Below are 16849 nucleotides of genomic sequence, written 5' to 3'. Positions count from 1 at the left end.
TGTTTTTTGCTTTTAAATCATTATTAATCTTGCTCACTTGTAACTTTTTTTTTCCTCCTAATGTTTAGAGCTTTCTTCTGGTTGGTGTCTCTGCTGCTTTCTTCCTTTGTTTGGTTCATGGCATCAACCATTGCTGACAACAAAGATGGACCGGTACAGAAATATCTGTTGATCTTTGGAGTGTTAGCCTCGGTCCTTATCCAAGAAATGTTCCGGTTTGCATATTACAAACTTTTAAAGTAAGTTGAATGTTTGCTTTACCTTTTTTTAAAACCATTTTTATTTGAATTATGATTTAGTAGTTTGAAACATTAATATGCCGTTGAATTTGAGGTGCCATGTTTTCCTACATAGTTTGACACCAAGGGATTGTACATTTCCAGCCTGAAAATAATTGAGTGCTTTAACTTTTGGATATTCATTTCTTCCTTCACTCATTCAAAAAAGATTTCTTGAAAATTTGCTCAATACCATGCAGTACCCAAGGTACTGGGGATACATCATGATTAAAAAACAGTCATAGAGGTAAAATTATAGTGGAAATAGAGACAGCCAATGAATGAACAACAAAATACTTACATCTTAAAAGGTAATGAGTCCCATGGAGAAAAATAAGCCGGAGAAATAGTCATTGAAACAACAAAACTGTTTCAGTTTAGAATTTACACGTGTTTCTCCTTGACACCACCAAAAGTAATTAATTCTATGGCTATTGTGCCTTCCATTATTTTGACTGTATTCGACGGAAGTGTGTTCATTTTGTGATATGTCATATGATTTCACGTACATAATAGAAAAATACATTTAAAAAGTTTTTTTTTTAAAGCATGAGTTTCCTTTGTAGGCCAGAAAGTAGGTTATCTGTAGGATCCCATGAGGATCTCACATGAAACCACCGATTTGAAACACAGCTTGACCATGGAACCATATTTTCTTTCAGGCAGTCAAGAGTTTGGCTTTGATTACGTCCTAAGGTTTAGTAGAGTGATAAATGTGCTATGTCTCTTTACTTCTGCAAATGAGGTAATTAAAGCACTTTATGAATTTCATGGATGTAACCAAGACAGAACCTCAACAACATGTCTTACAATAATAGATGATGATTTGTTCTTGCCAATAAGCCAAGCCCTTCTCTATTTTTGACTTGTTGCTTTTAGTAACATATTGAGACTTAATCATGAAGCAGTTTAAATCACAAGTAGAAAACCAGGAAGTCACTGCTTAGAAGCCAAAGTCAGATCTTAGACAGATCTTAGATCTTAGACAAGGTTTAAAAATGAAATTTCCATTAGTTCCTGGAAATATTAGAGATCAACAAACAAAAATCAAAGATAACATTTTAGTTCCCACAGGAATAAAGTATCCTTAACAGATGGGCATTCAGCTGTGGTTGAATGTTTCTGGTTTGACAGTAACTGCTCTCTGCCCTACTTCGACCATAGCCGGGTACCAGTTAAAATTAAATTTTGGAAATGTAGTAACTGTTGAATATATTAAGGTAATCAAAATCTCCCTCTTTCTGACCTTTTCTTTGCACAGACGAATGAAATCTATCACACAGTTGTCATCTTGTCTCTTTCAAGGCTATTTAAATAGTCCTCATTCACCTGACCCTCAGAAGACATGCATGTGGGTTCCAGACCTTTTTCAGTCTCTGTTTTTTGATGTCAGCGGACACACCGCTTTTTGTGGGTGCCCGGGGTTTACCTGTGCTGTAGTGCAGAGAGCAGAGCCCCTCCCACCCTTGACCAGGCACCGTTCTCCTAACAACTCAGCCTCCGCTTGCATTGGATTTTCCTGTCAGCAACATCATTGGCTCGTGTTGGTTCTGCATTTTCACATGTGATGGTTCTAATTTGAAACAAACTTAATTTCAACAGATTCTGCACACATTAGGGCAGGGGTTTAGGAACCCCTTAGGACTCGAGGTTCTAGAACCTCACTCACCTGGACTGGCTGGATGGGTACCTGCTGTTTCTCATTACCGTGTTTCTTCACCGTTTCCACCTGAAAAGCAGCCTTTTATTGGCACTAACCTAAGGTTCCAAAGGACGACAATTTGAACCTGGGTTGTCATTTTTAAGGAGGGCAGTGAGGGTGTAGGGCCACATGCAGAAGGAATTGTGGCTGTCAGTCCGTGGGTTCTCATGCCAGCAAGTTCAGAGAAGCCTCTTTGGCCTTCTGGGAAAACCAGGTTTGCTCCCCTGAAAGGACTTTAGGGGATTTGCAAGCAGATAGTAGGACAAGCCTGTATTAACAAGTGCCTTTGTTCGCCTTTACAAATGATCAGCAGCAAGCCTATGGAATATGGTACCGTATTTTCCTAGCGAACTTTAGAAATGTTGGGTGTTATATAGTTATGTGTTAAAACAAGTTTGAGAATTATGATACTTTATTCATGACCAACATTTATACAGATCCATTTAAGGTGCTCTCATAGGCTACCCTACATTCAAATATAGGAATTTGGGGCTAATCAATACTTTAATTGTCTCCACTGCCAGAGTAGGTTTTGAACTTTTAAGGTCAAAATTCTGCCTCAATCAAATTTTTGCTATCTGAATTTGGTACCAACATTAAAATGTGGAGAGCTTGCACCAGTCTTTTTACATACATGGAACTGAATAAAAAGTATTTATCATTGCAGCCTAATATAAATATATTTCATGGGTTAGGCCTTAGGAACAGTGCTCCATCTTGAATGAATGAATTGTAACTTTCAGTCTAGCAAAGACACGCACCGAGAGAAATTGGTGTGTGGCCACAGGTGATAGCCCTTTCTATGTTAATTAAAAAATTCCAAATGATGGTCCTGCACATTGCCTAAAACATGCATTAGAACTTTTTTGGCTTGTATTGAAGCTTTGGTAATTTAATTCAGTTGTCTTATAATGTTGATACCATAAATATTTGGTGACTTTAGAAAATCATTTGTAGAAACAGTGTTAAGTCATTGCTATAATTTTTTAAAAGGCATGTCTATTAAAAATTTCTAAAATAGTAGATTTACTTTATATGCATGTTTCTTGGTAATTTTCCTCTACACACACATACAAAATGAGTCAGAACACATGGGAAAGCTGGTATGATTGATCAGTAGTTTTTCAAAGTTTGTATTTTAAAAATTGAGTCTTTTTTTTTTGTTCTTGGAAACAATGACAAATGCAAAAAAGAATTTTCCATTTCAGTAAGACGGTTAAATTAAGAACACTGTCCCTTACATCATCAGTTGTGTGTTCTATCCATCAGGAATGTGGAAATTGATGGTGTTTTATGCTTTTTCACTTCCTAATGTCAGCTTTGAGAATTGTTGGTGCCACAGACCTTTCTGTAATATATTTGTGATAGCAGTACTTTGTTATACTAAATAGCAAAACCCTTTTTTTCATTACTGAGCAATTTATATAAAAAAGAAATCCTCTAGAATTTATTGATTCTATTGTACCGTTATATCTATTGATGGAGCTTATTGCTGTTATATTGATCTCTAGGCATTCATTAGCCTTTAACAACATTCATTCCTCTGACAGGTAAGTTTATTTTATTTAAGATAAAAATTGGACATTTTAGTTGCTTACTGCTCCGGAGAAGATGTCAGTCACTTAAGTTTTGACTCATGTCCTTGCTACCAAATGATGCTTCCGAATGGACAGCACTGAAGTGGCAAATTGAGTCTAGAATAGTGAAAGATCTTTTTCATTATGCTTATTACTATTCTGGTTGAATTCTGCGTTGCCTTAATTTAATGTGATCACTATTTATATTTCTGTGATGAATAGGCCCACTGTAATGAACATGCATACTTTGAAATTTAAATTAACACAATACCCAGAATATAAGTACTATGTTCTGGTTAATTTCTTAGAGTTAATCTAACTCATTTTTGTTTCAGCACTTGCTGAAAAATCATTCTAAGATGTTTGGTTCCTTCATTGCTTTAATGAATATACTTTACAGTAAATATAATTTAAGTATCCTTTGAGTCAGGATCATTGTTGCAGAGTTTCTCGCCAACAAGGGTTAGTAATAGTGACAAAAATGGAACCGACCAGCTGCACCTTGCATGCCTAACACATTTGCATGGGGACAGAGGGTTATGGTAAGTTTGCCAATTGTCCACGACAGAAGTGTGGATATGATCATTCTGAAGATCATTTCATACTGAGCAGTAGTCTAATATTTCATTCAGGTGTTCATTTATCTCCTTTTCTGACGGTCAGATTTTATTTTCCCCGATTATTTCTTCCCTGAAGCTTGATTGGGACTATGAAACAGTATTTTAGAATTAGAAGACCATATGATTAAGTATCCATGTGACAGTTCAGACCGTCAGTATTGTAGGATTTAAGACCAAGGAGAGTTGAGTGGTTATCAATCATTGGTAAAGGTGGATTCTTTGAGAATTTGTTGCCTGAACTAGACTTTGAAGAACGAGTACATTTTAGATTCTATGAAGTGGAAGCTAGAAGGGAGGGTGTCAGAATGAGTATAACTCAGGTGGAAGATACAACAAAGTACCAACAAAGTGGGATTAAAGATAAATTACTTTGGGAAGAAGAAAGTATTGTGCTTTTTTCCTTATTAAACTCAGTCCCTGATGGTTGTAATTTTTTTCTCTTTGTGAATATCAGATAAAAGGCAAAAGTTGGTTGGAAATTTTGGTTGATTTCAGTTAATTGAAAATTTGCTGGATTTAAATGGATTTTATTTAGATTTAGAGTATAACCTGATCAAAATCTGCATTAAGTATCTGGGTTTTAAAATGTCTTATGTAGTTTTCTGATAAACTACTTCAAGAAATTTTCTGTGTGGTTTTACTTAGAAAAGCCAGTGAGGGCTTGAAGAGTATAAACCCAGATGAGACAGCACCATCTATGCGATTGCTGGCTTATGGTAAGTTAGAACTGCATACTGTCGTTAAGAAAACAAAATCAGACTTGACGTTAAAGCCATTTTTATCTTTTATATCTTTGTAGATTTCAAATAGAATATTACTACTGTTTTGGCCTATTGGTGTACGTTGTTTATTTTTCTAGCTTTTCAGGGCCCATTGTTAATTTTTCTAGCTTTCCATGTAAAGGAAAGTGATTGCAGGTGACCCTTACCTGTGTATCTATTAAGTATTAACCATATTTGACAGATTTTTTTAACATGTATACACTCTAGTTAACAATTTCTAAGTGGTGTTACTTTTACCTTCTCTGGGTTGTTATCATGACTTTGGCTGTACTGGAAGAGGACTCTTCCTTTTAGTACACTTAAAGTTAATACCTCTGTATATTTTTCTTTTGGAATTATGATTTAAAGGTTGGATCCAGGTCCCTATGTTGAGTCACCCAGCCTGACCCAGGGATCACTGTTTAAAATACACTGTCACCCCCTCATGCTTAGTTCCATCAAACTTGACTCTAGACTCTGTTATTATAAATTAAAGCCACAGCTTCAGTATCGGATCCTTCTGTCTCATCTGTCGCTTCTGAACCTTTCTAATCTTTTCTTTGCTACATTTCACTGTTCATTTCCTTTCCTAACCCCTCGCCCCCGCCCCTTTTCTCTCAGTTCATCACTTAAACAAGCACTTACCTTTTCTGAGCTTTCCCCTGCTTCTCCAACAGTACATCCACCCTTTCCCCTTCGTTAAGATAGTGTTCCCTAGTTCTTGGGAATTTGACTTGAAGAGAAATCACATCACAGATAGGGTTTAACAGTGTTTTTCTTCCTCTTTAGTTTCTGGCTTGGGGTTTGGAATCATGAGTGGAGTCTTTTCCTTTGTAAATACCCTGTCTGACTCCTTGGGACCCGGCACAGTGGGCATTCATGGAGACCCTCCCCAGTTCTTCCTAAATTCAGGTATGTGTCTGGTAGCTGTGAATGTTCAGACTTCTGGTCTAAATGATAATTCTTAGTGGCGTTCCCTGGCTTAGAAATTCAAGTGAATAGAAATTTATGTTACACCTTATAAAGGCACGACACTATGAAGGCAAGGACCTAGGAAGATAAAAATTATGGTAAGAGTGTTTTAGAATTTTAGAGTGGAATTTAGCTTGCATGAAATTTATTTTTCTGTTACTGTACTGACAGTGTTACTGTGTAGTTCTGTGATTTGGCTATATATATGCTTTTTTGGTTTTCTATAAGTTTATTTTTATCTTCAGTATAAGCCCTAATCTTTAGTTTATTTGTCATCTTGGCCACTTTTGGGGTAGGAAGTATAATTTAATCTTGAAATTGAGAGAGGAAGAAATAATTTTTATTTAATGTGAGGTATTGTCCTATATCTAAAAATGTGTATTTAAAGAATAACAACCCATTTTTCATGTTCCTTAAGAACTGGGACATTAACATTAACAGGAACTTAGAGTCCCTTGTTCCTCATCACTTCTCCCTGACAGGTAACTGTTTTTGTGTTATTAAGTCCCTGGGTTAACCAGGTCTGAAAGTTAGGTTTTTAACATGTATAGATGTTTTGCTTTGAATGTATGTATCCGAAAAAAAAATTCAGTTTTCCTGCTTTTGAACATTAAAAAAAATCATATATTCTTTTAAAAAAGAAATTGAGAGGAAAAAAATAATAGATGAGTTGACCTTTTTAAACCAAAGATGTAAGTAAAAGAACCAACTCATTTCAAACTGCTTTATCATTTACCAGATAAAAATTGTTCTCATGATGCCGTGATCACACATTTGAGAGCTGGTAATATACATAATTAACATAATGTCTCCTAAATTCTATAAGAATCTTTTAAAAAATAGTTTTAAAAAAACCACTGTGTGTTTTGTCTTCACAAGTTGCATTGTTGAAATAAGTGACCCCATGCACATATTTTTTAAATTAAATTACCATTAATTTAGCATCTGTGCTGAAGTAATTTCTGTCTTCAGGGAGTTAGTCATCTTGTAGGGGGCATAAGACTAGAAAATGATTGTTTGAGTGCAGTTTAAGAGAATAATAGAAAAGATTAAGGCAGTGTGACCAAATCAAAAAACTGCTACAGTAGCTGAGAGTTACATACAGTGCATGTTGTTAGTGACCCCCAAGCCCAGCGGACACCTGCTCACCATTTCAGGTGAGCCTCCTGTCTGGATTACTGCCATGAACCCCCAAATGGCTCATCTTTCCTCAACACATTTTCCATGTGAATCCATCCTGTATGCAGCCCCCAAATGAAATCTTCCCTATACAGAAGTGTGTCACGGCCTACAGGATGAAGCCAAGTCCCTTCACATCTGGCTACAAGTTAGAGCACAGGGAAGTATGTTAATGGGTTGTTCTTATTTAGTGATGCCTCCAACGTAGCAAATTATCTTCCTTTTAAATATTCCATAATTAGAATATTTCTGACAATTTAAAAAAATGATTATAATAATGAGTATTAGGTTCTTACAACAACTGTAATATTAATAGCTGAAATATATTAGCATCCAATATAAATTAACAAAACAAACAAGAGAGGGTACAGTTACTGCTACAGTTTCCCCTGTTTTCTTAAATCAGTCTTTTGACAACTGCGCATAAGCAGTTGTCTTCCTGTTCTCGAGGGCAGTCTCCTAATGGAACTCATTTTTCTACCAGCTTCTTTCGCTAGGTGGTGCTAATTCCCTTTGGTGAGCTAGACTGTTTTCATAAGATTGGCTTAAAATGATTCTTTGGGAAGAAAGTAAAAAGTGTGCTAACTATTTTAGGATTATATTTGTAATTTCTGTAAGTTCAAGGGAAAATTTAAAGAAAATAAAATATTCTAATGTCTTTAGCTAGGTTAGGACGGCAGGCTGATCCCACTGTGAATGTGTACCTATAAAGACTGTGCCATTACTGTGTCTTGTGCTGGAGTTTATTTGTTAAAACATCAGTTTTTGGAGCATAAACTTTGAATTACACATTTAAGTAATTACTTATTACATTTAAAAACAACCCTAAATTTGTATATATTTGTTTGTCGTATATATTATTTATAACTGCTGCTATCACCATTTAAGCGTGAACTCGTTTTTAATTCTTCTGTTAAATAGTTTAACATACTCCCTTACAAATGCATAAGTAGTAATCAGAATAAAGAAAATGGGTTCTAATTAGTATATCTGTGTTAGTGTAAGATACATACTATCTGATACCTGTATTACATAGGTTTTCATGTGACAAGTAGGCATAGCTTATAAATTAAATGCATTATAAGTTAATTCTATTTGTAATTGTATAGTACGCTAGCATTAACTTTATTAGAATCATTACCATGTCTTGGTATGCTGTATAGAGGCAAAGTATGGAAATTGGAGTCTTAAGTTCAAGTGTTACCCTGGCTCATTAATTTAGTATTTTGGGCAAGTCCATTTGATCATTTAATCACTCACTCCACAAATAATTAAGTATTTTTATTCAACAGCCCAGTTAATGTCTAAACCTCCCACTCACAGTGGGGAATAAAGACAAAGAGCTAATTACAACAAAGTGTGACAGACACTGTGATGAGGAGGAGCCACGGGCACACAGAAAACAAGCTTGAACCCGCGCCGGGGTGGGGTCGTGCTTCTCCTTTGCAGTGTTCAGCGCGTTTGTGATTAAGTGGTCAGCTGTGTAGTTCTTCGTTTATGTCTCTCCCCAGCCGGATGCTAAGCCATGTGAGTGCAAGGACTGTCTGTCCTGCTCACTGCAGGATCCCCGCACCTTGTGAGGTCCTTTGTTGCTAGATGAACTCGCAAATATTTGCTGAAAAAAATGAAAGCTAGGCACGGCTTACAGAGGAAGTGCTGTTTGAGTAGAGACTTAAAGGATAAATAGTAGCTAGGCAGGCAAAGCAAGGGGGTTGTCAGGGAGAAATGTTCCAGGTGCAGAGAGGAGGTCTCTTCCTTGTAGGCCTGGAGGTAAGAAAGACATTGTTCACAGAGCAAAGGAAGTGCTGAACTTCCATCTAACCCTCAATTTCCTCATCTTTCAGGAAGGGCAAAAATAATTAGTTCAGAGTTGTAAAAAATTAAATGAAATTAGAGAGCATGTATTTAAGTGCTTTATAAACTGTGAAATGGCCTGAGGGTAGAAAATTTGGTTCTTGAAGTGAAAAACTAAATTTAGAAAGAGGCTAATTTCTCTAATTTATGTGGAACCTAGGTTTATCACTCTGAATTGCCTCCCTTTTGCTTTAGAAGAAAGATGTCTCTAACTAGTACTCAGTAAGAGGGACAGCTGATACTTTTAAGACTTTTCTCAGACCTTTTCATTTATATTATATTTTCTTGGCAGTGCTCTTATCTAGTAAGGTTTTAAACTTGTTAGCCACTAAACCTTTCAGTAGGAGACACCCGTATGGGTCCGACGACATGTGGAGCGTCAGGTTCACTTCTGAGCATTGTTAATTAACAAGATTGCTGAAGAACTCAAGTTAGTATAGAAGAACGTTGTCAGGTGAAAGATCTAGAAGCTGTGCTCTATGGAGTATGATTGAAGGAAAGAGGAACATTGAGCTTGAAGAAACGTAGAAGTAAGGAGAGTGGGGGAGGTTCCATTTTTGTCCCCATTTGGCTTTCCACTGTAATAGAGCATCCACACCCTTCCACGGCCTCACAGTGACCCGAATGTGCTTCCCTGCCTCTGACTGAGCTCAGTCTGGTGACACTAACTGGCCAAAATAATCTTGTTTTCAATTTTTGGGATCAGCCTGGCCTTCCTCAGCAAGGCCAGTTCCCTGCAGTTCCCTGGCTGGGCTGGGAGGACGTGCTGGTGGCATTTACTGACCTGCTCCTCGCCCACTTCTCACCAAGGATGCCCTTCACTCCTGGGACCGCTCGCACCAGGTCACTCTTCTGCCTCTCCACAGCACTCCTGAAGAGAATCAGAATGTTTACATCTGGGCTTCTGCACTGCAGCTTCTGGGGAAATCATTCATGTTGTAACATGTTTCATTAGTGTACTCTGAAGTTTCCCAATGTGATTCCGGGAATAGGTTTTAGCCAAATTTCCCAGAACCAGACTTTCCTTATACACATACATGTTTGGAAATCTTTATGGTTCTTTTAAGAAATTAATCAATCCTGAGGTTTATTTTAAGAGTTAGATCTATTGGATTTTATCATCTTTTCCATTATTCAAAAGTTCTTCACCAAACATTTACTTGAATATTTCAGTCTTGAGATGACATTACCTGTTTCAGATGGTAGGCTGCTTCTCCCTCTCTCGGGGAACTTTCTTCTTACACCGAGTGGAACAATGATTTGAAATACTGCTGACTTATCATTTCTGGAGGACTGAAGACAGGTGAACATTGTCTTTAAAGTGGGGTTCCTCTGCACTCTTTCTCATCTCAGATGGAAGCACTTCCATCCTTCTTGTTGCTCAGGCCAAAAACCTTGGAGTAATTCCTGATTCTTCTGTTTTTCTTGTAACTCACATCCAATCCAACTGCAAATTTCATCTCCAACTTCCAGTTACGTTTTATATATGCTTTATATATGATGTCAGGAGTAGATGGTTTGAGAGCTGGTTTGGAGCGAACATTTAAAGAAAAAGGTAAACGATGGTGCTGAAATTATTCCAGGGCAGAGGCAAACATGGAAAGGTCTGAGTTAATTTCATAAAGTCAATGAAACAGTAATACAGAGTAATAGAATCCTGGGAGCCCACACTCACTGCTTTCTGCCAGAAGGCGGGTCCCCATTAGGAAATGACACCCCACGTTCCTGTGAGCACTGCCTCAGACCCCGTGCCCCCAGTGGCAGCCCCAGCCAGTGAGTATTGGCATGGTTTGTTACGCAGCGCTTTTTTGACAATAGTTGACCTATATAGACAGTTTAAAATATTTAAAAAATTTTTTCCACATATGGAAAAAGAAGAGTTGACTTGCGCTTCTTCAAAGAGCCTTCCCGGGCTTAACAAGCAGGAGTTGGAGCAGGGTTTCCCAGCCTTGGTGCTGTTGACATTTGGGGTCAGATAATTCTTCATTGATAGTGGTAAGGGGGTGGCTTGTGTGTTACAGGGTGTTCAGCAGCGTCCCTGGCTTCTATCCGCTAGATCCCAGAAGCACCGCACCCCCCAGTTGTGGCGACCAAGAATGTCTGCAGACACTGAGAAGTGCCCTCTGGGGCAAAATCACCCCATGTGAGAATCATTGAGTTAAAAGTCAGGCTTGCCTTTGGTTTGAGAAGGAACTTTACCCCATGACTGTTTTAATGAAGTAAGGCCCTAAACTGGAAGTATTTGAAGTGGACATTGTGGGATCTGCTTTTTCACTGCACTGGGGACTCAGTGAGGCAGCTTCTTAGGGGCCTCCCAGCACTGACTCTCCGCACTGATGGGCTAATTCAAGGAGAGAATTTCATCGTTCTCCAGCATCTCCCAGGGGGACTACAAACATAACATCATATCCTTGGCAGTCTGTTCAGCTGACCGACACCCTTCAGGAGCATTTTCTTAAGTATGAAATGATAGTTCATATCCTTATTCAGTTATATTCAGATGGCTTTCAGGACATCTCCTTTCTGATCTGGTATTAAAGGATAGTCCTACACCTTTCTTATGGCTTTGTAGTGTAAGATGATTTTCAGAATGTCCTTTTTTAATCTTGGAGAGTGTTATTTGATTTGTGATATATGTACATTTATATTACAATAAACTAGGTCCCAGAATTGTCTTACATTTTTTTTTAAAGCAAAAATTTTAAGTTAAATTTCTATTACAGAAAAGGCATTTTCAAAAACATCAGTCCTCTGGCCTGACCCCTACCCAAGCTAGGTCACTGGAGATCTCTCAAGGATCTGGAGAGTTTCTGCCACCAAGAGGGGTGGAGGAGAGTCTCTCCAGAATCTTGACACCCCAGGCCCTTCTCTTATTTGGAAAAGAAATCAGAAGCCCAGTGGTAATCACGTCCTGCCTCTGGGCAGCTGAGTCTGGGCCTTGGCTTTGGGAATTCCTCCTCTGCTGTTGCCATCACCCAGCAGCAGCCCTTGGCTCTCTCTGGTCTGGTTCTAGAGATGCTCTGAGTTGTCAGGGGAAGTCAGGTAGTAACAGTGTCCTTGCTGGCTGGATCCAGTATTAGAATCAGTTGCTATATTAGGCTGTTGTCTTTGCAAGGACAGAAAAGTAGATATCAGGAATGAGGGAGAGAGGGACAAGTGGGAAAAGAGAGATATTTATGAATCTGTGTGCTGGAGTGTTTGGGGTATGTTCAGGAAGGATTAAAGAACCAAATAGCAAGTGTAGCCTCTTAAAGATAACACTGAAACATTTTGCTTAGAAATAGATTAGGCTGAAACATTCTCTACCTAGAGATATTTGACTTAAAAGATTATTAGAAGAGGGAGTCCGTTATCACACTAGACAGCTCCAGTTTCACGAAGATGTACAATACTTGTTAGAACTGTTCACCTTTGTGATTAATATTCCAAAACATTAGGAAGCTCTTCTCACCTGGATTGTAAAAGGATATAATTTTGATATTCTTGGAATTGACTTAGAATCGTTTTTTTTTCTCCCCTACTTTTAAGAATATTCGGATAAAGCAAATTTTAGAGTAGATTCACTGAAGGACTTCTTAGAATTTTTTATTTAGGAACACAAAGTGAGAAAGATTTAGTTATTAAAAGATAGTACCCTAGAGATACTGTTAGCAAATCCTCGTATCTATTAGGAGTTAATTCCATTTGCTAGAGGGAAGTATCAAAATGATATGTATGTAGCTCTAGCTACTTGCAAGTGGCGGAACAGCTTAAAAACCCAGGTCTGAGTTTCTAGCCAATGGCAGAGGGAACAAACTGGGATAAATCCCAGTACTCTAAGTAGCACTTTGTAATAGTAAAGGCTTATGGCCGCAGAAGCCAGCCAGAAACTAGTGCCAGCTGAGTAAATCAGCAGTCAAGTAGGAAGATACAACTGTTTTAATCAACGCCTGAGAGATCCCCTTTAGACACTGTGTTAATGAAACAGTAAACTGAAAAGATGGGCAGAGTTCCACGAGACTGTGCTTTGTACACTGACAGCCCCAGTGCTTGGACCACAGTGGGCACGGAGTAAATCCCCATGAGGATTAATGAAAGAGCAGAGGAAGAAAGTAAATAAATGTAAGAATAATATAATGTCAGAGGGAAAAATAATCTACAAGAGTGAAGAAGAGTGCATTTTAAAACACAGGAAACTGGATTATTGGACAGGTGTGGTCACTGCTTGCTGCTTTGCCTCACTTTCCCACCTGTTAGTACAACTCACTGAAGGTCCTGGCTTATTCATCTTTGAATCTGGGCACATAGTAGTTATCGTTTATTGAAAAGCTAGGGTTTGCAAAGCACTGTTCTTCCCTGCACATTATTCATCCCTGGGATGTGATTCACATTTCAGAAATAAAAGAAACAGAAGCTCAGAGAGGTTAAATCGCTTGCTCAAAGCCACACTGTGTGACTCTAGTTCTTACACGCCTCATCTTCAGACCAGACTCTAGGTGCTCAGTCAGTGTGTATGCAGTGTTTAAAAAAAGAAGAGTAGGTATCAGAATGAATTCACCAAGGAATGGCATTGAGCTTAAATAAAAGTAAGATTTGGATTTGGTGAAATGGGCAGCGTTGGTGATGAGAGATAGAGTATTAAGGCAAAAGGGACAATCAGTTTAAAAAAAGTAAAAACACAAAGACATAGACAGAGTATAAGAGTTCTGGTTTTCTGCCACAGAGGATATATTTAAAGATTAATAAAGGATAGTAATTTGGGTCTAGCTTGCAGAGGGCCTTGGATGCTAACCTGAGATGCTTGGATTTTGCTTTGGAGACAGGATCAATTCATCAAAGATATTTTTTTTAGCAAGAAAGAACCTTGCAAACAGAAATATTGACCTAGAATTTGGAAGAAAGTTCAGGACTAATGATATCTTGAGCATACTTACCTGAAACTCAGAGAGTAATACTTTTTTGGTTGAGAATGAACAGAAGAGTCTGTAAGTAAGAGCATTTTCCAAGTAGCTGAACTGTAGGACTTGATCATAGAAGGATGATTGGCTGGTTTCAGTATTCATGGTAACACATGCAAATACTGCTATCAAACAAAAAATAATGCAGGAGGCTGCAAATAAGAAAAGAGTTTACTTGGGGTCTTAAGAATTACAATTCGGGAGACACAGATTCGGTAACCTCAAAAGAGTGTTCCAAGGAAGAGAAAGAGTCGGGGGCTTATAAAGACAAAAAGCCACGAGGTTGTTAAAAGTTGCCTGATGAGAATTATGATTGACACTGACACGTCAGAAAATATTTGTCACACATTGATTTAGGGTAGGGGCCTGATGAGTGCATAGACTGTCATGAGTTATTTTAAGGCAAGGCTTCGATAAATATCTTGAGTTTCTGGCAGGTATCCTGGATGACTAAATCAGGTCAAAGGTCAGATGCCATCCCGGCTGAGATATGCCTAAGTAGCACTTCCTTCATGGCCTCCTGGCTCCAGTTTTGAGAGCTCCCTTAGCAATACCGACTCGATTTCAATTTTCATTTCACGTAGCTGACAAATAGATGACATGTTTATGGTGTCATTGCTTTCTCTTGGCATTTGATTGACATATGGGCTTTAGAAAAACCTTAGAATGTGAGTGTTTGTGTCTATGTAGTTTACAATTTCTACTCTGGTTTTTCCTGACATAGTACTAACTGATGGGTGTTTTCAAGTCAGCTCATCTCTACACCATCACATAAGCAGGCACCTATCTTTGGGGTAACTTTTCTTTCCAGGGTCATCACTGGGGTTAACGTACATCATTTTAGTTTAGTCTACCATAGTCCTGAAGTTTTTTTTTTTTTTTAAAACATCCCTTTTGTACTTTATTTATGCTATCACTAGATACAATGACTTGCTTTCCTCCATCACAAGTTGTCTTTTTAATAGTTTGCTTTTGGCTTTGTATAACTGAAGTAATGGACATTTTCCCCACAATATGCTTTCCCCCCACTCAACATTATATTCTTGAGATCATTTATATTGTAGATCACATATTATTCCATTGTGTGAATACACTGCAATTTACCCATTCTGGTAATGATGGGCATTTTTTGTTATTATGAACAGTGCTGATCCACATACATACATATATATATCTTCTCATGCAAATAGACGAGGGTTTCTCTAGAGCAGTGGTTCTCAAACTTGATCGTGCATCAGAATCACTTGGAGGGCTGTTTAAAAACAGATTGCTGGGCTTATTTTGTCAGATTCAGGAGGCCTGGAGTGGGTCCCCATTTCTAAAAAGTTGCCAGTGATCTGTTAATTCGAAAACCAACTGCTTCAGTGTACAATCAGCCTTCCATATCCGTGGGTTTAGTATCCACAGATTCAACCAACCATGGATCAAAAATACTAAGGAAAAGATAATCCCAGAAAGTTCCAAAAAACAAAACTTGTATTTGCCTGGCTCCAGCAACTTACTTACATAGAATTTACATTGCATTTATAACTATTTATACATTTACATTATATGAAGTATTATAAGTAACCTTGAGGTGATTTAAAGTATTCAGTGGAGGCTGTGCTAGGTTATATGCAAGTATTATGCCGTTTTATGTAACAGACTTGAGCATCTGCAGATTTTGGTATCTGTGGAGGCTCCTGGAACTAATCCTCCAAGGATACCAAGGAACAGCTGTATGGATCTAGCTGCAGGATTGCTGGAGTGAAATAGAGAATGCAAATATTCACCTTCACTAGGTAATCCTAGATTGCTCGCCTGCCCGCAGTGTGAAAGACAACTGTCAGGCTTGCATTTTTGCCAGGCTATGGGTGTTAATGGTATCTTATTATGTGGCCTGAAAAGGAAATCTGTATGCCTTTTTTTTTTTTTTTAAATATGAGAACTTTCAGAATATGTAAAACGTGCCCATTTTAAGTAAAGAATGTGATCCAGGACACAGGACACACATACACAGAGTATTCCGTAGAGAAACCTGTGTGTGCTGATTCAGTTCAGTTTCAGTCCCTTAAGAAGAATCTTAGATAATTATTGAAATTTCTTACATTTTTTTCTTCCACTGGCCTTAAAAAGAAATCCAAGGAGGAATTCCACTGTAGTGAGAAGACTTGTTTAAATCAAACATGCTCCTTTTAATTGAGAAATGTTTCTCCTAATTAGTGCAGAAGGCTAACTGGGAAAAGCTGATTAGATACCACAGTAGTTTTATTGCATTCCTCAGAGAAACTCCTTGGACGCCAGATCCAAGCTGACTTTTTGGTTCCACAGTTCACATTCTAGATGAGCAGTTACTGCAGAGTTGACCCCGTCATTTAGAAATGTTGCTTTCAAGTTACCATTCAAGCAAATATGCGTCAGGGTCCTGCGTGTCAGGTGGTGGCTGAGCTCTCACCGACGTGTGGAGCACCCAAGAGCCTGCGTCCCAGGACTCGGGGTTCACTGGGGTTTGGCGTCTGTTGTCTGTGTCCCTGGGTGCTGATGGCTGCCTGTCTTTCAGCTTTCATGACGCTGGTGATCATACTGCTGCACGTGTTCTGGGGCATTGTGTTTTTTGATGGCTGTGAGAAGAAAAAGTGGTACTCCCTTCTCGTGGTTTTTCTGACCCACCTGCTGGTGTCAGCCCTGGTGAGTATTGCCGCTGTGCTCAGACTGTGTTTTGGAGCTCAAGTCTGCATATCTAAAGTGGTAGATTCCACTCTAAATGAGATATGTGTTCCTGGGAAAATGAGGAAATTCAAAACAGTCATTGAAGAGAATGAATAAGTTATCAATAGATAAATCACCTAGGTCTTACCATAGAAAGACAACTATTAATTTGTTGGTTGATCTCACACAAGTTTTTTTTTTTTTTTTTTTTTGGTATATGTCTTCTAATGGGTATGGTCAAACCTGAGGTAGTCTTACATTATATTTTGCTTATGTTGTGT

At 38.2% G+C, this 16849-nt stretch overlaps 1 protein-coding gene across 4 annotated transcripts in view; it reads left to right on the top strand.

The window, feature by feature from the left end:
* The window catches only part of APH1B (aph-1 homolog B, gamma-secretase subunit), a 202761-nt gene that overhangs the window by 1580 nt on the left and 184332 nt on the right, over positions 1-16849 (top strand). For all 4 annotated transcript variants that reach the window (XR_004320375.1, XM_032480999.1, XM_032480998.1 and 1 more), the window contains exons 2-5: positions 69-239; positions 4823-4893; positions 5728-5850; positions 16420-16547. Coding sequence is in view for 3 of the 4 variants with exons in the window: in XM_032480999.1 (XP_032336890.1) it covers positions 69-239; positions 4823-4893; positions 5728-5850; positions 16420-16547 (493 nt within the window). In the remaining variant the exon portion in view is untranslated. The remainder of the gene's footprint in view (positions 1-68; positions 240-4822; positions 4894-5727; positions 5851-16419; positions 16548-16849) is intronic.

The sequence above is a fragment of the Camelus ferus genome, chromosome 6, assembly GCF_009834535.1.
Source record: "Camelus ferus isolate YT-003-E chromosome 6, BCGSAC_Cfer_1.0, whole genome shotgun sequence".
In the NCBI taxonomy this organism is placed as follows: Eukaryota; Metazoa; Chordata; class Mammalia; order Artiodactyla; family Camelidae; genus Camelus; species Camelus ferus.
This window is presented reverse-complemented; position numbering and strand designations above follow the sequence as displayed.